This window comes from Coturnix japonica, chromosome 3 (genome assembly GCF_054131305.1).
Source record: "Coturnix japonica strain WE chromosome 3, WE-NBRP24, whole genome shotgun sequence".
Taxonomy (NCBI): Eukaryota; Metazoa; Chordata; class Aves; order Galliformes; family Phasianidae; genus Coturnix; species Coturnix japonica.
Window position 1 is genome coordinate 31813609 of NC_140665.1, and position 21248 is coordinate 31834856.

Consider the following 21248-nt stretch of genomic DNA (forward strand, 5'->3'; position numbering starts at 1 on the left):
TCAGACTGTCCAAAATCGTGTGTTTTAATCATTAGATAGCCTGAAGGCGACAAAGTGCCAATTGTTCTTACTGGCTTATGCAACTGCCTCCCATCTCATTACTTTCAATTCTTTCTCCCGTAGCTGTCTTTCTAATTCTAATAATGCTGAATTAGAGAAGCGTGACCGAAAAGCATGTTCTTTCACAGCAGAGAGTGAGGCAAGGCTGGGAACCCACAACAAATAATACCTCAATTAGGGGCCAAATTTTCCTGAATTTCTTGGCCTTAAAAGGGAAATACCTCATGGGATGCACACACGCATAGTAGAAGCTTCTTAGCTAACAGGATATGAGATTTACATGCCTGCTCCAGCTTAATTCCTGGAATGGTAGAAGTGTTCTTGCACTTGGTCAGCAGCAGAACTCTGCTTATGCGTGCTCTCTAAGGAGCTGTACTGAGCTCTGCTTTTCCTACAGTGAGTTTGGATCTTCAAGGACAGATCCTTCTCTTTTTCTTCTCTCTCTTACTTCTACACTAGTTTTAAGCATATTTGACATTTTTTGACGAGACAAAACATGTTAGGATTTTTAGGTGGAGCAACTGGAGATATAGGAATGCTTGGTTCAGCACTGAAGGTAAAAAGCACTTGAGACAAAAGTGAGTGCTCAGCTGTGGGAGGATGGGCACAAGAGGCCCCAGGGTCAGCAGGAGGGTGAGCCCCTCCGCCAGGGAGGCTTCCCTTGAAGAGGTGGATGACCCCATCTCTGCATTTATGGTTTGCTTTCCCTTTCTCCTTCTCCTCTGGGCCCCATTTCCAGATGAGTTAATGGGCAAACCTGTCTTTAATTACAAAGGACTTTGCAAGGTTTGCTTTTCAGAGCATGTGACATCTCCATCTCCAGAGAGCTCCTCAATGCTCCTTCAGCACCCCAGCCAGGACACACCACTTCTCTCCTGGCTGCGTCCATTTCTCAGGCGGTTTCTTTCCCTCCCACCCTCCGCAGCAGGAAGAGCGCCTGTGCGGCCACAGGAGTGTGTGCGGTCATCAGGGTTTGCTTGCCCATCCCTGTCCGCAGCTCATTGCTTTGTTGTCCTGCACCATCACAACGCCTTGAAAGGAGCTGTGTGTGCCCTGAGCGTGGAACTGAGCTCACCCTGAAGAGGAGCAGTGAGCAGCCATCGTCCTGCCGCCCAGGTAAGCTACATCTCAGCTGTGCTTCCTTTCTTGGAAAAGCAAAACCAATTGTATCTGTCAAAGGGACCGGCAGAGAGAACCTACTGTTCCTCTGCAGAGGAAAATTCATTCCTTAAGTTTCTTAAGTTTTCTTTTAAAAGTCCTTGTTGCTATTTAATTTGAATGCCTTCTAGGAGCAGGTAATTAATTAAATGGCATTGTGTAATTATGGGATTAATTCTGATATACATACTTGGGTTCCCCTGCGAGGTCGCTTCCAGTGGCTTCAGGTTCAGTTCCTCCTTCGAAGCAAAACCTGGAGAGATGGAGGAGAGGAGAGGGCTCTGTTGAGGTGTGCTGGGCTGCCCCAGCTCTGGGTGTCTGCAGGGGTGCCTGGAGGGAGCCCCCGGGCTGCTGCTAAGCACCTGCAGCCTGAAGCTGCTACATGTGAGAGGGAAGTGTGTGTGGGCAGCAAGTCCTGGTAACTCATGTCTACCATCTCTATTGCCAGGGCAGCCAGAATCCCCAGTGTGAGAGCATTGCATGTGTAAAGACAGTGGGTAGCCAAGGGACGTCAGTAAAGGGCATTACCAGAATGTGATAGCAGCCGTAACAGCTCTGAGCTTATGCACCACTTGAGCTGGCTGCTGGAGTTATTAATGACTGAGCCATAATAGTGCAGAAAATATTCAAGAAAACAGGAAATTCCAACTCCCATCAGTCTACCTTCTATTCTATTTACATCTACCAACTCACCTCTCATGGGAATGAGCACAAGAATACAACTGCTTGGAGCTGTTTCCCCTGCATGATGAAGCTGTGTGCAGTTTTGGGTCAGGAGAGGTGGTTTTGTCGAGGCTGCGTCCTCAAACTGGTGTCTGACCTGACACCTGATCCCCTGTGCATGGCTATAGTGTCCTACTGGGACATTACTGGGCAGAAGTCTTGCTTTGGCCTCTCAGTTCTAAATTCAGCTGCCAGTGAGGGAGATACCTTCTACAGCAGGGATCAACCAGCCCTGCCAGTTCCATTCCTGTGTGACTGCCCTCTGCCTTTCAGATGCACCTACAGGCATCTGTCACTGGGTATAACACTGTGTAAGCTGGGCACTGTGCCTGACCTTCTGAAGGATGCTAGGTGTTCCCATATGAACGAGGTAGGAAAAGGGCACTAAGGTTAGCCCCATTTCGTTTATGTTCTTTTTTTTTCTTTAAAACGTGAAATACTCGGCAGCTTGTCCTCATGACTGCGTGTACTCCAGAGTAGCCTCTCATTCTAGCAGACAGACTTTACGGGGAAGTTAATTCACAGCTATTCCTCTCATGCATGTGTCTGCGCTCGATAAAATCTGCAGCCCAGAGCTGCCATGAGCTCTGTCAGCACGGCACACCTGAGCACCATGGCACTCCTCATTATGGCTGCTGGTGCCACCAGCTGTTCTCAGAGGCTGTGGGTCAGCAGGCTGCTTTGTGCTCACTCTGACAATATGGTCACCCACCGAATAATCTTCCCCACTAATTGGGGAGGTGGTCAGAATCCATGGGTTCTGCCAGTCCAATTTAAGGTTGTTACTGCCATGGGAATTTCAACTTACTGCACGGGCAGCCTACTCCATGCTAATTAAAGTTCTCTTCACTGATTGTCACAGCTGTCCATGCTGATTAAACTCCCCATTCATTTCAGCAAGACAGCAGTGACTACATGCACACCAGGAACCATTCCTTTGAAGTGACAGTCTGAATTCATCAGACTTTATCACACGGACGCTTCAGTTTGTGAGAAACTGTGAGTACAACATCCCTTCTCCCACACCTAAACTTTCATTGCATTCAATACAATTTGTCATTTGCTGTCTCGGGGTGCCCCTCTGCACCACTGCCCCTGTACACTGTACTGCAGCTTTTTCTGATTAAACCCACTGAAGGCTGGATAGAAACATGCTCTCTGGCTCAGAGTGCCACTCTTGGAGAAGGGAAATCTGTTCACGTTTGAGATGATGCAGATTTTGACTGAAGAGCCACTGCCACTGGATTTGCAAGCTAATGCAAATAGGCAACACTGCTGGTAACAGCCAGTGGGAGGATTAGTCACACCTCGGCTTTGGGCGTGTGGGGGGATGGTTTTGGGGAGGGCCACCAACATAGCACAGCTCCCTCCAGCAGCAAAACTGGTGATGGAAAAGGCATCTTATACTGGATGGTCCAGCTCCTCGTAAGAGCAGCCTGTGATGAACTGCCATATCTTTGCATGGACTTTGCATGGTAGAGTTTGCATGGTCTACGTCAAATGTTCTTAAGGAAAGAGATCCCTTGAAAACTGAATGTGTGGGATGTGCACTTGCAAACTAAGAATTGCTCAAGTCCAGACTTTCTGCCTCTTGAGCCTGCTACAAATGTAAGGGTTTTCTTTCTCACTCACCCGTAGTTCTAATAATGCTGTCTTCTCATTTTAAGGTTAAAACATTAGAAAAGTTCAGTGATACCTGCTATTTTTAAATCCCCCATTCTCATCTGAATGCCCTTCCTTCTTAAGCATATTTGCATCAGAATAATTCACCATCTTTTTCATTGATGACATTTCTAGCCTGCTTTCCCAGCTGTGGCATTCCCAAAATACCTTCTTATTTACAAGTGAATTTCAGGAGCTAGAACCCCTTTCCTGCAGTACAACTGCCAAATCTTTCCAGAGCACATCTGTTCTGCCCTCACTTTTGGCAGGAACTTGAGAATGACGAAGGCACAGAATAATTTTAACTACTAAGATGTAAATGACATACCTCATTTGTCATCTTAAATGCCGTAATTACTTCTTAGAATGAGACTGTTATCAGCAATGCCATGGGCCTGATGAATAGTGTGAGTTTTCCCTACATGTGATGGAAAACAATTCCCAATCTAGTTATTAAATGCTTTAAATATTTACCTGTGTCAAAAAAGCTCAGTCCAGGTTTCCACAAGTCTGTTTCCATTGCTTTCATACATGAAAGAAAAGAAAGTATTACTGAAAATAATGGAATTATTGGAGATTAAAAAGCTCAGTTTAGACAAGCCAATTTATGTAGTGAATCACTTTCCATGAGAAGTGGAAACATTTACAGACACATTTCAAGCCACATTTAACAGCCTTACATCACTGACTCCAGAGCTCTCATCTGTTTTATGTTTGAGTGTACCTCTTTAGATCTGCTTTGGTTCTGATACTCAGAACCGCACTGACACTGAGACAATTATACCTACTTCAGTATACTTTTGCTTTCCCTAGATTTTTTCTCACTAAAAATCTGCAGTCTATCAATTTCTGTAACGTTTGAACCTGTTCAAACACAAAGACTAAATCTTGTTTGCAGCCTATCAGGCATGTAAAAAGTCCTAAAAAATTGATGCTTTTATAAATAAGATCCCAGGTGTCTGTTTTCGGAGCCTCGAGAAGGACTCCTCTGAAAATCAATGCTTCCCTAACTGGCCTGGTGACTGGTGTACTCCAGATTACAGCCAATGAGGTGAACCATACATTGGTCTGGAAAAAAGAAAAGGGGGCTGTGGGCTTACCAGTGTCCTCCAGCCAACAAAGCGCTGACCTTTCTGTGAGACTGCCACCCCTGTGTGACTGCAGTGCACGGTCCTCTATCTTATCTGACTATATAACCTCAGAAAAGTCATGTTTTTCAGTAACTCCAGGAAAAGACTGGTGTGTTTTTTTGTCAGTAGGAGAAATGGTGGACCTTTTCTAGAGTTACTCTTCTCTAGAACAACTGACTTAGATAACTATGGGTCCTTCCAAATTCCCATATGTGGGTAATGAGGAAGAGCTGTGTATGGCTTCTTTGAGCAGTCTTCCCATGGCTTATGTCCTTTGAAAACTTTCTGTAGTGAGAAGACCTGAATGAAGACAAGCACAAGTGCCAAGAATTTGAGTATCTGGCTGCAGAGATGAAGAATGTGCTAATTCTGAGTGATTCATGAATCCAGGCATAAAGCTCTATGCTTGGATGTAGTCCTAGACACATCACGGAGCAAACTCTCAATTAAATGCTCCTTTGAAAGGAAAAGAACTATTCTTTTAAGTAACTAAGGCTTTTTCCTTTTTTTTTTGCTTAATAACATCCACAAAAATCAAGGTTGATTTTTAAAATACTACAAGACTGATCTTTAAAATCTATAATCGTCAAGAAGTTGGAGGAGCTGGGACCTTCTTGGGGGCAGGGATGGAGAAGCCAAGCAGACAAATGGTGTACCAGGATGGGTGTTTTCCAAGCAAATCATTTTGCAAACCTGAGCTGAATAGAGGAAGCTCCTTGACAGCCCAGCCAAGCCCGCAGGCTCAATAGCTGTTGTTTGCTGAGCAGTGCGTGCTCGCTTTGCAGGATCAAGAAAAACAGCTCTCCTTTCCAAGAAAGCAAGGAGTTGTCCAGGAATTTCCCTTTGACCGTGAGAAAAATTGGCTGCTTGGAAGCAGCACATCTGAGCTGCCAGGACCTGGGCTGAAAAAAGACAGGGGTTGTAGGGAATACAACAAGTGTACGTTTGTGGGATTTTTCTCTTGCTCTGTGGCTGTGAAAACAGTTGTTCGTTATGGAATAATTGTGCTTTGCAATCATCTTGGGGAAATCTTCAGATATATAAGGTGGGATCAAACTGTGACTGATTTAAACAAGATTCAGCTCAGCATTTCCCTGCTCCTCTGGCAAAAGTCTGGAAAGACTGAGGCTTAGTCAGCACATCACAAGGCTCTTTCCATCATTTCCCTGCCGTACCAGGCTCTCCCTCCTGTACACAGCGTAACATAATTTGTGCACTGCTTTGTTAGGCACTTTTACAGGCAACATGTTCACTCTGCTGTTCTGCATGGGTGCATACTGCCCACCTGTTTCTCTTGTGATGGTGGGCATTGGATTTTGACACAGGCAAAGAGGATTGAGAGAACATAACGATTTAACAATTATGAGATTAAAAAGGAAGAAAAGACTGTGATATTGGTATGGCCAAAAGAACATGAGAAAGACAAACACGGATGGACATGAAGGGACAGAAAGAGACTGAAATAACAGGAATAGTGTTAAAGCAAAGTAACAGAATGAATCTCAGGAGGAGCCAGAGTATATTCATTCTAAATATTCTGTACTGGGTCTGGACTGTTGTTTTGATGGAGAGATCACAGGACACGAGCACTTGACCTCCATTACCCATAAAGGTCCTACTACGTGAGGGTGTCCTCCATCCTTAACATCAGCACCCCTTGCCCTCTCCCCTGTTGCAATGCTTCTGAGGTCTCAGCTCTCACCAAAGCTGCCTCAGCCCTGGTACACCTGCAGGCACTGCTGCCTCTCCCTGCTCGGGACACTGGGCTACCTCTTCTCCTGTCCTTTCCCCTGCCCTGGACAAAGCCATCCCTGAAAAGCTCTGCTATCAGATCTGGTGTTGGTATGTGAACCGAGTGCTCTGGAGACACATGAAGTTGCCTGGGGTTACTAAAACCATGAAAGAAGGCAGTAAACCTGCACCTAGCAGTCTGGCTCACCCAGATGGGCAGGAGATCCAGCAGGCCTACGGAAAGTGGCAACAGGCTCTTGGCGCTGAATACCTGCACAGTATGAGAGAGAAACAGAGGTTAGATGTCAGCTGGCCAGGATAGAGAAGCATGACCTCAAGGGATGAGGAAGCTCCAAACTATCTTTCTCTATGTGTTTTCAGATAAAATGGAAGATGGATTAAAAAGAAACAAACACCACCAACAAACAAAACCAACTCAAGTCTTCTATGTTTCCTCCTGAGATTATGCCTATGGAGCCCAAGGCACAAAGTTCTCCTGACATTCTGCATTAGCAAGTATTACAAAGTACCCATGTAAATAGGTTTATAATATTGTTCTGAGAACAATTCTAAGTTTAACCATTTCTTTTCTCTTTTTCTTTTCTAGAAGTTATGCTGTTTTCCTGCAATAACTACAGTAATATCTGCATTGTAGAGGTGGGTGATGGGGAGAAATAAGAAAAGTGGTTGGTTACCTGCATTGGGTCGCAAAATATTCCTGTTACTTGCAGAGGTGGAAGTGCCCCTGAATGCTTTGAAAATATTGCATTGGTTAGTAAACAGAACTGAAAGACAATGTTTTCTAGCATTATAGCAATAATCCTGCTAGCTCATTCAGTACATACCTGTATTCAGTCCTCTTCCTTGTGAAGCCTGAACTTGTCCTGAGTGGATATCAAAATGAAGAAGTGTCATTTGTACCCCATGTTTGGTGCAGGATTTCTGCTACCTGAATCTCATTTCATTGCTATCAGAGTTAAGTGTTCATAGACAGAGCTTTCATTTATATCCATTTTCAGATGTTAAAACCTTACATTTTAAGTCAGCTTAAAGATGAATTGCTTTGTTCTGTCTAGCTAGATTTGTTAATATTCACTTCAGTTATGAGTAGTACTTGTACTTGCCTCTGGTTTGCACTTAAGATTGTAGTTACTGCTGTGATTTGCTTTCCCCATTATGTTTCCTTTCGGAATTGCTCAAGCTCATTATTTGTTTTTATTTCTATTTCAGCACTATCTAGTTGTGTGAGGAATGTTAAAAACAAACCAAAACAAAATCCAGACCAGATACCACACTTTCTTCATGGAGCTTACTCTATGAGACAAGAGCCAGTGAGTAGATACAAGCAAACAGGCAGACTGTAAATAATGAAACAATAACAAAAACAATGTGGGAGAATTCATGTGTCTGAAATGTCTTCATTGCTGTCTACACAAAATGCTTTTTAAATGTGATTGTGTCAATATATTAAACTCCCACTTTTCAAAAATACTGAATTCTCAAAGCATTTGCAGATGAAGATTGTCTCCAATCATACTTTTCATTAATTGCTCTTAAGAAGCTTGTTAACATTCCAAAGGCTGCTGAAATTAGTAGGAATGTTTTAGTTGACTTCTGAGAACAATGGACCCATGAGATATTTTTCAGTAAGATGTCATAAATGAGACCATTTTTAATGGTTGTCTGAGAAAACAGGAACTGCTGCTAATTGGGGGTTTTATATTACAAATTTAAGTGACAGCAAACAGTGCGTGCGTAACCCAAACTTGAACACTCACAGACTACTGGAAGCCCTTTAATGGGATTTCTGTGAGCTGCCCTGAGAGACCATGAAAATTTAAAAGGCCAGGTGATCCTGTTTTGGGAAATAACAGGCTCACCTGCCAGGCTTTTAAATGCTGTAGGCTTCTAGCTCTGTCTCCAGGTGATCTGCAGGTAGCACAAGCTGCCTTGGTTTTAGAGAGTGAGCTCTGCTTATGCAGCAGCATTGTATAGAGTTGGGTGCTCTTTTCATGCCCAAGATAGGTACGTATGAAAGAACTGGAAGAAAATTAACTTTGAGCCTGAGAGCTTGCCTTAGTTTGGGATTGCCTGAGTGTCTGTATTTACAAGGCCAAATGAAGCAGTACATGAGGATAAGAGAGAGTTCAGTTCATAAGTCCCATGCCACAACTTTTGTCTATCTCCACACTTGTTAGCCACTTTGTTTTCTGTGCTGCTTTTGGTGGTACCAAGCTTTACAAATGATGAAAACTGGTTTGAGAAGGTGAGCAGCTACTCCATTCAGGAAACATGAATTCCCTCTGAAACTTAGTCAGCATCCCTGGTAGACTAAGTGTCCAAAGAGAAAAGGCTGTATCCAAAAACAGGCTCCATCTGTTCCCCCAAAGTGCAGCCCTTATCCAGTTCTTTCCACTCCTATGAGCCAGGATGGTTTCACACTATTAGATGAGAGTTTTCTATGTTGCTTACAATGCTGTTGTCTCCCCAGTGCTTTCCTATTTTCTTGTCTTACTACTATGATAAGTCACAGCTGGGGATGAAAGGCTGTGGTAGGCAGCACCCAGCTAAGGTCACTGGCTGAAAAGAAAAGAGGTGAGGCTGAACTGAGCAGGGCAGAGTGCAGAGTAGACAACAACAGGATGGAGTTTCGTGCCTGGTCCAGTGCTCTTAGCCACAAATTGCTTTTGTCCCTATGAACTTTTGCCAGTATTAGTGTCTGGGAACAGAAGCATCTTATCTATATCTATAGTAATTATATTTATAATTGCAGACACAGCCGTACTCCTGTCTGTGCTCTATTTCAGCATTATTTACTTCTGAGAAGTCTTTTGCAGGCAAACTATGTTGCCATATGAGAGGTAGATTTGTGTGACCTGTGAGCCAAGATAGGCAAGAGAACATTTGCTTCTGTCTGGTTAAAGCCTGAAGTATCATTAGAAACTCCAGCCTGAATAATATGAATGAGTTCTAAAGGCTCCTCAGATAGATAAAGCTCATTAACTACTTTGTATGTGGTTGTAACTTTGTTTTCTTCCAGTTTTTAACATTCAGAATCAAGAAGAAATCAGGAAAATTCAAGAAGATGGATAATGAATAGTGTGGTCCTAGAAACTAAGTCCATGAAATCAGATGTACATCTCCACCAGCTCTCCAGCTCACAAGAAGCTGTCCCTAAATCTCATCACTTTTATCTTCTGGGAGTTAATTTATATCTAGAACTTCAGTAAAGAAAATTGTGAAGAAGCAGAACTGAACTGCAATGAAGAAATACTTGAAATAGTAAGTACTTTTTTAAAAATTACTTTTAATCTTTCTGCTTTTTGACTAAGTTTGGTCTTATTTAGGACAAGCATAGCTTTCCCACTGACATCTGTGTTGTCAAAACTTCGCTTTTAACATGCACCTCTTACTGTCTGGGGAACCTCAAAATGGTTTTCCTAATTGTCGGTTAAGAAAGTAATGGACTCTTTTGTGCCAGCTGGTGGGAACATGAAATAGAAAAGAGAGCAACAAGCAGGACCAGGTTTACAGGCATATTAGATACAAAATGACTCAGATTCCCACTGAAATTAAACTGCTTGAAATTATGTTGGTACTTCTATATATAATGCCATGCACATACCTGCACATTTGACTCTGTAAGATTAACTTCCCAACTCCTGCCCTTATCCCAGAGCAGGGCAGGAGCATGCTCTGTTGGGTGTTACTTATTCCTAGCACGTGGAATTGATGAAGGGGGATGTTTGTGGTGCCCTGTTGATGTGGGCAGGCTTTCTAGGTAGAAGTAGCAAGGCAGGAGATCTCTGGGCTCACACTTAAAGTTGACTTAATGATGCTTTCCCTCAAGACCTGAATTAACAAGAAGATGCCTGCAATGTACTCTGGCTTTGAATTACTCAGCTGTAGGTGTGGCCACAGTTATGTGTGTGAGAGCAGAACCAAGCTCAAGGCACTCAGAAATAGCAATAGTATGAATAGTATGAAATCTTCCAGCTTTCTTTTATATAAACCCAATCCAGATTTCTTTTATACAACATTCAAAATAGTGACATGCTCAGGAACTTGCAAAAAGCTGAAAACATTCTCCCTTCCTTGGCTAAGCAATTACCCACTGCATGAGAGAACCCCTCTACATACTTGCATTGCAGCCTAGAATGGAGGCAGGCTTCTGGATAAAGCTGCAGAGCTCTGAATGGCCACAATTCTGTTGTCAAAAACACAAGTGATGTGCCAGGAATAACATCGCATTTATGCCAGGTTTGGAACCACAGCCTGAGGATTTCACTAAAACTGAAGCTGGCATTTCAGAGCTCTCAGCCCTAAGTTTAAATAGCAATGCAACCGTCTGCGCTACATATCTTACAAATGAATCACATTTTCCTTTACAAGAGTAAGACAGGAGGAAGCAACGGGAAAATACAACTCCAACAGCACAAACTTCTTCTCAGGAGTTGCAAAATGCAACATTTGTCAAGGCAGGTATTGTCACTTGCAGCTGTTCACTAGGAAGGATTCCCCAGAACTCTCAGTGATCTACATCTCTGACATATCAGGCCTAGCAATCATTTTTCAGTTTAAATACAAACTCGTATTCAACCACTGCATTTGCTGAGGCATGAAAGGTTATTGAATCATTGCTTCCTTAAAATACACCACAATGCATGCCTTGTGGCATATACTTCCTTACTGTACTTACTTGATGCTGCAGCTGCCACAGAGGAATATGCAGGGTGAACACTGCTAGAACCTAAAAATAAGAGATTTTGATTTTCATCTACTGAACCATTCAAAAGGACACCAATATATATGAATAAAAATAAACAAAGAGAAGTTTAGGGAAAACCAGGTGTGGAAAAAATTGTACAGGGAGAATTCCTTCACAGTGTTTTCCCCTTTAAAATCCAAGAGCCAATAGAAAAACATATATTACAACTTTCACGTATTGGAAGTTATCACAGTTTAATCTAAATTGAATCTTAACCTATCTGTTGAATATTCAGTCCAGACGTATGAATCAAGGAAATAATTTGTTAACTACTATACCTGAAAATCATGACAGTGTTTGGAGATGGAAAAGTTCCTCCCACAAGAACCAGTTTAGGGTCCAAAAATAATTACTAGCCGTAATTGCTGAAGATAAAGCACTTATTTTGGGGAATCTAACCACACTGAGTTGATGTGAGACAAACCACTTCCATATGTGTCTCAGAGACTATACTACAACTCTAATTCCAGCAGATGGGCAGGAATTAATTTCTTTATCCACTCATAATATGCCAATGTTGAACTGCTGTGCCAATGATCTACTAAATAGCAGTATATTCAACTGTGTGTCTTGTTCCTTTAATTTTAGAAGAGCTGTTAGTCTTTAGTTAGCTGTTAGTTAGGAGGAAAGCAATGCAAACATCTGTACTACCAACCTGTATCCCTGACCCTGTGCAATCCAGGTCGAGGCTTTGCTGCAGCCAAGTCTGTTGTGATTCTTGTTGTTGCAGGTGTTGTTGTTGTTGGCTTTGGCGTTGTGCTGAAAGGATCTGTGGTTGTGGTTGTTGGGGTTGGTGTTGTGGTTGCCATTTGTGTTGTTGGCATTGGTACCGGTGATGTCTGATACACCTTGCGGACTGTGTCCCCTGTAGGAACATTGAAACAATCACTCTGCTACATCCTATGTGGCACAGAAACATCATTAGTGACTCTCACTGTTGAAGGCAACCAAGATGGTGATGTTTTCCTTAGGATATCTACAAGCATCCTCATCTCTGGACCCCATTAGAGCTTTCATTACTGAGAGGATGAATAGCTCATGTGTCTGTGTATCACTGGAGTTGCTGACAACAGCCTGTCATAGACTTATTGTTTCCCCTCCACTTTCTCTGCTTTGAAAGAGAGAAACTCTCTGCCTTACAGTTGTCTCAGGCCTGTGCAGGGGTTCAAACAGCCAGTTGAAGCTGCAGTTTTTGTTTTACCAGCATCTTTTCTCACTGTAATTGAACTCTTTGAAAATCCATATAAATAGAAATCAACAGACATCTGGTAATAAAAGATGGCAATTCTGAGTCATAGACCAGAATGAAGTAGGCATTGCCTACCACCACTGAAGTGCTACTGGCTGAAGGACAGGTTTCAGCAATTCAGGAGAGGGTTGGAGAGGGAGCCAGGAGAGCTTTGGCTTAGGGTTATTGTGAGAGCAGCATCCAGGGGTGCCCATTTCAGCTCAATTTGACTCAGACTGCTTTTAAAATGTTCTGTCATGAGAACAGAGACAATTCGAGTTGCAAAAATGTGCATCCTATATAGTCTTATATAAAATGTTCAGTGTGCTTCCAGTGCTTTTCAGTTGGCATATTAGAAGAGTATTCAACTTTTACTTCTTCACTTATCTACCAAAGTCACCCTAAAATACATTCCATGTTCATCTCAGCCTTATTCTTCTCCTCCCTGCCTGTGTCCCCAGTGATGGCCTGACAGACTGTGTGCACTGAAAAGGAGTGGTGTGCCTTCATGCAGCCTTTTCATTGTAACATAGCACAAGCTTGCATTTTACTGCTGGATGTTCCACTTTTGGAAAGCATCACCGTGAAACTGGTGGTTTAATTACCATCTTATGCCAGCCAGAGAAAATCTCAGGTCTTGGACAGTTTTAATGGGATGATGCTGAAAGCAAGCTTGGAAGAAAAACAAAATGACTCAGCTGAAAAACCAGCGTGAATGGCTCTCTTTGAGCTGAGTGGCACCCTGCTCCATGCTTCTGCACTAAGCAAAGGAGGATAGAGGGCAAAGGGATATTTCCTGTTCAAGACAGTGCTGCAGAAACGGGGAGTGGGCATAGCACTTGTTTCTGTAATCTTGGCTGCATGGAGCAAGGAACCTGCAAGCTTACACTACAGCAGAAAACCCAGGGGCAATGAAGCAAGAGGCTGAGAATGTAATTGAGTTTCTTTAGAAAAAGACATGGAGATCCCCAACTCCTACCTTGTTCTGAGGCTTTCCTTGGTATATCAGACATGGATGCATTCTTTGTAACTTTTAGGTCTTGCTCTGGCTTCTTAGGCTCTGAAGAAAAATGAAACACATTAAGAAACACAGCTCTGGAATAAAATAATTTAATGATTTCTATTAGGAGGTTATCAGTTCCCAAAGGGGGGCATCCCACCACCTAGTATTAGAAAGTTTGGTCAGTCTAATCAGTGCTTCCTTGCTAGGAAAGAAAAAGTGCTGGATGAGTGCTTCTAGACAGCAGTCGGCGCAAGTTTTTGGTGCTTCATTTAGGCATCTGACTGCCCAAAAGCTCCTGCCAATGTCAACAGAATTTCTGAAGTGAGTAATAAACACGGGGTTTTACCACTAATAAGCCAATCCTCATAAGATTAATGTGAGTCAGGGTCCTGGTGTGTGTGTGTAGTCTGGTGAATACCAACTAGCATGTAGTATTTCAGTCACTAAATCACATTCAGATGTAGTTCTTTCTTGCCTGATATTGTTATATCTTCGTGGGGCCAAATCCTGGATGTAATGGACTCACTTAGAAGGAAAGAGGGATTTTTACTTGGCTTAAATAATTTAATTCCTTTCAGAAGGTTTTGCTCAAGATTCACATTAGGTGGTAGCTGATATTCAAGTGTATGTGAAGTGTCTCCATCATGGGAATGACATTTGTTGTGCTCTTTTTATTTTATTTTATTTTGCAACTGTGTAAATTCAAGACTTTTCCTCTTGCTCTTTGCTGAGTTCAAGTCTTCATGAGCTCATCCACTGTGAAGAGTGATGTAAGGAAATGTGCATTTTTCCCATGCATTCAAATGTCTGTCAATGGGTGCATCCATCCAAGGTTGCATGGCAGTTGTTTGGAGTTCATTATTCTTTGGTCCTTGGAAGGAAAGTACAGAGATCTGTCCTCATTTTTAGGCTTTCACATGCACAATGGCATCTGAACATTGTAGCTGTTCAGCCTGAGTGTGTATCACTCAAAGCCCAGCCTTTAGTTTACAATTTCTTTGTATTTATGTTCCACAGGGTACAGATCTGTACATATATCTTGATGTAGAAACTACTGACACGTATTATTTAAGCTGAATTGAATCTGGCAGAATGGGATGCAGGCTAAACAAGTTATACAGAGTAACTCCTTACCATATGATTCTTATCTAAAGCTGCTGAGTATTGCCATCTGCATTGTTAATATTATTATATATTACTGTACTCTCCACATTAAGTGTCCTTAGAGACAACACAAGTAGCATTAAGAGAAAGCTAACAAATAAGACTTATTTAAAATATAACAAGTACAACACTGTACTCAAAGATTTAAGGTAAGAGGGAAAGTAGGTAGGAACAGAGACCTGTAAATCTGGGAAAGACCAAAAAATTGAAATTGTCTGGAATAATTCTGTATGCTTAACATAAAAAATACCACAAGAAAACTGAATGAGATAGTAACACTGATGAGCATAAGGGGTACATCATCTTCAGCATCTTGATTTTTAAATTTTCCTTGTTACACAGTTGAGATGCTACAACAAAGAGCTGTGAATCGATATAAGGGAAAGTCAGTCATAATTACTTGCCTGGTTTAACAGCTGTGCTCTTTGAGGAAGAGAATTCAAGAATTGATGGATATGTCACACCCTTTCTTGGCTTCCCCTCTGCAAATAAAAATCATTGTAAAACAACACAGAAAATTATAAGAAACAAAATCCTCCCATCTAACATGTATGTTCAGAATCAGATCCCACTTCTTCACTGTCCAACTAATTTTCCTGAAGATTTCTTTTATCTGATGGAGGAATCTCAAAACCATTACATGAAAAACACCAATGCTGAAACTCAGCATAATAAGGAAAGATAGAAAGCATGTAGGTACAGGCCTGGGAAGGACTTGTAGAGGTCATTCAGTTTATTTATTTGCTCTCACATGGTGTTAAGCATGAGAGGATCATTCCTGAATAACATCTGTATAAACTGCGCTTAAACCCACTGCCTCCCTGGGTTGCCTTTTTCCAGCTCCCAGATATGTAGTTGAAGTAGAAAGCGTATTTGATGTGGGATTCAGTTGTCAAGCACGCACCATTCTTTTCAGACCTTGCTTTTGCAACATGCCATTTCTGGCAATGATCTTTTGCAGTAATAACAGTGAGAGAAGGCTATGCTTGTGTGTGGGGACATATGGTTGCTATATTGAGATCTAAAATGAGAGTCCTGTCTTAAAACAATGAAGTATGTTTCCCAGTTAAGCACTAAGACACAAATCTTTATAATGCCACACCAGATGCTATTCCTATTGGTGCATGTAGCTGCGCAATTCCATTTCTTTGGACAGTTTTACATTCTCTGTGCATATCTGTATCACTGAATAAAAGATGTTGCAGAGAATCTCAGTGTAGGTAAGACTGCTCTGCTCCCCAGGAGCTGGAAAAATCATAACTGTGCAAGCTTGGATGTGACATAGATAAGATAGATAAGTCCCTGGTGACTCTACAAAATGATATGTCATGCATCTGGACCACCTCGGCTTAGACCTACCTCCACTTCCTGCAAAACCTGAATTTTGATAATAAGATTGCTTTCTCTTATGTCCTCAGTGGTTCTTTTAGATGAACATTCAGCTGTCATCCTGGCTAGCTAGGGACCAACAGCAGTCAACAGTACTCATCTGTACAGAGTGAGTGCTGGAGCAGGTAGTCCCTCTCATGTCCCTTCACATGTCTCTAGCCCCTTTGCTTTACTCCTCTCTCAAATTTCAGATATCAGTAAAGAAGTTACGATAACTTTGAAGAAGTTATTTTGAGTTACTAATGGGACAATGCTGCAAGGATCTATTTCATCTCTCATTTACATTGGTATAATTTGAGAGTAGCTCCACTGAACTCCCTCAGAGGCAGGACAGCAGATCTTTACTTCCATTTTTTCCAGAGGCAGGAGCCAAGCGGGAATAGGGAGCTCTTTTCAAAATCTGGCATAAACGTGATAAAGATACACGACCGCAGAAAATATCTAAGTGCATTTCTTTATCCCAAAAGTTCAGAACTGTCAGGTAAGTTAATGGCACACAGATGTGGCAGTAGCATAGTGATCTTATCTTAACTTAGAGCTAATCTGATTTCTAATGAAAACCTCAAGACTTTCACTGTGCTATCTGCCAAGGGGAAGCTGGCTACTCCTGAGCTCTGTGGTTTTCGATAAACATCAGCTTGAATCCCATATGTTGTCAAGTGGTAGCTCTAAAGTCTGACCTGAAGGTGGCCCTGCTTTCTGGAGCTATGGTAATTTGCCTTTTCCACTGATATGTCATCTGGAAAAAGTTGAATTTAGGTCAAATTTTCCTTAACATACTTAAAAATGGGTTTACATGTGAACTGAAAACCTCAGCTTCTGGCTGTTTGGAGTACAAGACATGGGGTAGTGGCTGCTCACCCTCTTGTGCCTATTTGCAATTAGCAAACCCAGAGGTTCAGGACTCTATTTTCTTAACCCACTTACTTCAAACTGCCCCTAAACTGAATGGAGGCATTCAGCTGAGAGCCAAGGCATTTCAGTGCTTGAAAGTGAACACCAGTACATTTGCATACCTCCTGGTGTGCTGGCTGTTTTAATCCCAGGGGACAGACCTTGATCCCCATTGCTCCTAAATCGTGCCACCTCATTGCCCGGCTCTCCCAAGGATTCTTCCTCCATGCTCTTTTGTGTGGATGTTTATTCATAATGTGAACATCACAAACTCTTGACAGTATCATAACTGGAAACAAACTGTTGGCACAGCCTTCCTGAGAGTTTAGTCTTCTGAATTTCTATCTAAGATTAGCACATATTCTGCAGGTATAGTTAGTAAGAATTTCCTTCCTGTTTGTATGAAATGTGGTATTAAACATACTATGTTATGTTGGATTTATGCTTGAAGCAGTTTGTAATGTAGTTCTGCTGCAACAGAATGACAGTTCAACATGCTTGAAACTGAGTAATGAAAGACAAATCTCACTATCCCTACATGTATGCAGATTTTTCATCTTCTCTTTACCTATATTTCTAACTTTCTCTAGTATTATCTGTCATAGTGACTCACTGATTAAGAGTAAAGATATGTTACTACAAATAAAACAATCCTGCACTTGTATAGGATGACAAGTGAGAAGCTGCTGAGGTAAAAAGATTTTATTTCCTATGTATGTAGCAGAATTACAATATGCTGTTTGTTGGGAAAAAAAAACCAGCAGCAAGTACAAGTAGCAATTCAGCTATTCCAGGAAAGCCATACTCATCCAAAATAAATCCTTCTCATGGTGTGGTGTACCCATGGTAAAATGCTGTAAAAAGTGCATCCAAATATATTAATGCAAACTCCAGATGGCAGTTCAGTTTGGTCAGCTTCTGGGACCTTATTAAATAAGGTCCACTAATTTTCACATGAAAACATTTCTTTATTTGTAGTGGCTGTTCTATTGCTCTGGCTGTTGATTTTTCCAGAAATGATGTAGTTAACTAATATCAGTTGGTCATACCTATCCCAAACTTTCAGGAGTGTGGACCAGCAAGAGATGGTCCCTTGTCTGGGTGAAGCAAGAAGTAAGACTTAACAAATTGTACGGTAAGTACAGCAGACCCTGTTTGTGTGTTGGCAGAGTGAGATCAGGCAGGTTTGAGATAATACGAAACCGGTGCAAAGAGTATCTAACCTACAGAAATATCTGTGGCTTTCATCACTGAATCCAAGTGAGCTGTTGTATATACTGGTTAGAAGAACGGATTAGTATTAAATTGTATTTCCTTGTGCTGGGTAGATATCACAACATTCTGGCTAAGAATGAAGGAAGCATTTCATAACTTATTCAGGATACAGCAATAGAATTCCTTAAAACAGTGCTTTGTACAAATGCAATATGGCACTTGTACATGGATTTGAGATGGGTTGACAGCTTTTTATTTTAAATGTATATATCATTAAACTATGCATACTTAATTTTATTTAGGAATTTGGAGAACTTTGGTCATTGCATCCAACAGGTATACTGAAACTGTGTTGCTTTACTCATAAAAGAAACCTTGACATCCCAGAGCAAGGCAGACTATACATAGCTTCACTGCAGAGCCTGAGTGGCAGCACTGGAACAAGTCACTTCAGAAGACACGGACATAGACACACTGAGGGGGCCTACCTTGGCTGCAGTACTTTTCAGGAGAGAAAACGCAAGGGGAGACCTACCCATCATTCCCGAGGCCTGCATTTTAAGCATCAACAGCAGGAGCTGCAATGCCCACAGGCAGTCTGTGCAGACCTGTCAGTTGAAATGGGCAGTGCACAGCTCCAGGGGAGTGTATTTTGCTTTGCTGTCTCCAAAAGAAGCCCAGAATAAAAAATTACCAAGGTGTTCAGCACAGTACCTGAGATGAGGAAGGATTCCCTCCAGCGTGGCAATGAGAGCGACCGAACTCCATTGGAGAAGCTGCCCCGGTACCCAGCATGGCCAGCCACCTTCTGAACAAGGATCTTCCCACCCGTGTTGTCTATTGCACCGCTGCAAGGGGAAAACATAGCAGGTAAAGGTGGAAATTCTCCCCCAAGCCACAAAAACTGTTAAACAGTGCAAGAGGTAGGAGGTGCTCACATTCATTTTTAAGCCAGGAATTACAGTGAAGCTATAAAGCTATCACTAAATCTGCTGCTAAGAAAAAATTGTACTTCATCAACACAAAAGAGCAGTCAGCTACACAGCACTGTCAGTCTCTGTTTTTTCTTGCCATTGATCTTCAGGGTCAGTGTTTAAGGCTGATTGAGTTGCACAGAAGGACAAGTTTCTGCCCTCCTTGCAATTCCTACAAGCATGACTGCATGACTGAAGACACGTGGAGATGCACTCTGAGAGCTGAAAGGCCAGCCATGCAACAGTAATAATTTAGACAAATCAAAGGCCAACCTCCCATTTCCCTGACTTGTTCTTTTTCAAAAACTGTTTTCTTTGTTTTTCAGTGTCCATTATCCACAGAAAACTGGGCCTGCTTCTGACTTCAGCCCAGAGTAGGCTGAACACAATGTTACTGGAAGCTGTGGGGGTGCACCATGTAAGTTAACAAAGCCAAACTCAGCTTGCAAATGGGGAAAACTGAAACCCTCACTCCAATAATACAGGGAACTGGCATTTGGACTACAGCAAATATTCGCTATCGCTATTTTGTACCTTCCCACTGGGACAAGCTCTGCTTGCAGACACAATTTTCACCGTGCACTAATATCCAAAGGAAGAATTTTGTTGTGTGAAAGCCAGTCCCTTGAAGGCCATCACCAGAGCTCAGGGCTGAGCAGCAGCCGCTGTAGCCAAGTTATGGTAGACCTGTACCCAGTGACACCCAGGGGTGCAGACTTGTAGTGGATCTCTCTTCCATGCAGTCCCTCCTTGGGCAGTGGGCCTCAGCATCAGGAGGGTTCTGCTGCCCCCTCGTAAGCATTACCCCTTACAGCAAAGCTTTTGTGTTTTTACATGTTCAAGTGAGAATTCATGCCAGGCAGTTTGAATTAAGAAAGCTAAATGTTTTGCATTTTATATTAATTTAGAGACAGCTTTCCATGGCAACTAAAACTTCACATTAACACAGTTTTCCATCTCAGCAGGTCATACTGAAGCATGGTTGTTACAGGGCCACAGCAGTTCATGGGATGGGGCTGTGAAAGGAAGGAGGGCAGAGAATTCCCACTGGTGGAGCTGCTGATGTCACCCAAGATTCATGAGCACTTTTACTTTCTCAGTGCTGCTACAGTTCTCTTACACAATATCAAGGGAAATTGTTTTTCAAATAAGGTACAAAGTCTGAAAGTCTGAACTATTCAAACTTACTCAAGTTCCCAGATATTTCTCAGAACTGGAAGCACTGTGATAACTCTTTGAGTGAAGCCAAGATGTCAATCAGACTCTACAAGTTCTTCCTGCACTTGTATCTGAATGCATCTTGCTTGCCTTTACATCCTGCCTGCAATTACGGTGTTCTGGTGGTGAAGTGAATTTCTATTAAAAATATCTGCGCATTTTTTTGCATGGCAAATTAAATTTGGCAAAATTAGTGGTATAAAATCTTCATTATGCATTTCTTTGTCCAGTATTTCCTTCTGTGGCAGAAAGGCACATTACTCAGCCTTTGACATCAAGGCTGGTTAAATTCAAATCTGCAGAATTAAAGCCAGTCTCAGAAGTGTGTGAGCTGTACATATTCATTGCCGGTGATACATCAGTCTTTTTTTTTCTGAAACCTTATTAGTTGCTGCAGTTCCATCCCACTTGAATGAGAATAGTTTAATAGTCTGAGATGTGCAAATCTCAAGACGCTTTTACAGCTGAGAAATACCTTCAAACACAACTGATTTCAGTAGGAATAGAGAGTTGTCAGCCCTGGATCCACAGTAACACAAACTATCTTTCTCATGTGCTTTCCACCAGAGCAGCAGCCTACAAACAGACCTACAAGGCACTGGGAACTTTGGAGGACCTGAAAAGCCGTAAGTGAGGATTCTCTCTGGGTGCCTGGCTCAGTTTAACCCACTCACCTGTGAATTGCAGCACTGCACACACTGGAAAAAGAAGCGTAAATGTCTGTGCCATAAACACGGTATTTTACATCTTGACATCCTGGAGGGCATTTTGCAATGAATTCTGGATTTATTATCTTCCCAGCCTTGACATCGCAGTCAATCTGAGGTATGTCTGTGAGAGCAAAATCTTGGTAAAGTCAGATTGAATGTTTTCATACCTGAATGATCTTGTCATAAAAGTAATGAATGAAAGGGATACAGTAACTAATGAA

The 21248-nt window shown here is 42.1% G+C and overlaps 1 protein-coding gene and 1 long non-coding RNA gene across 3 annotated transcripts in view; one reads left to right on the forward strand and one right to left on the reverse strand.

Annotated features, from left to right (window-relative positions):
• Positions 1-21248, reverse strand: part of VIT (vitrin) — a 42266-nt gene that overhangs the window by 6374 nt on the left and 14644 nt on the right. The window contains exons 4-14 of one of the 2 annotated variants that reach the window (XM_015857581.3): positions 20992-21148; positions 18840-18973; positions 15032-15109; positions 13440-13520; positions 11888-12097; positions 11164-11214; positions 7310-7348; positions 7160-7216; positions 6673-6735; positions 4078-4125; positions 1409-1471 (exon numbers count right to left, since the gene is read on the reverse strand). In XM_015857581.3, the coding sequence (XP_015713067.2) occupies positions 1409-1471; positions 4078-4125; positions 6673-6735; positions 7160-7216; positions 7310-7348; positions 11164-11214; positions 11888-12097; positions 13440-13520; positions 15032-15109; positions 18840-18973; positions 20992-21148 (981 nt within the window). The remainder of the gene's footprint in view (positions 1-1408; positions 1472-4077; positions 4126-6672; positions 6736-7159; positions 7217-7309; positions 7349-11163; positions 11215-11887; positions 12098-13439; positions 13521-15031; positions 15110-18839; positions 18974-20991; positions 21149-21248) is intronic. The other variant, XM_015857582.3, reaches the window with a different exon arrangement.
• Positions 1010-21021, forward strand: LOC146761347 (uncharacterized). The gene is made up of 9 exons (XR_014944705.1): positions 1010-1176; positions 2227-2311; positions 2839-2940; positions 6846-6980; positions 7072-7121; positions 7695-7795; positions 9505-9746; positions 19426-19517; positions 20885-21021. It is a non-coding gene; the product is annotated as an uncharacterized LOC146761347 (long non-coding RNA).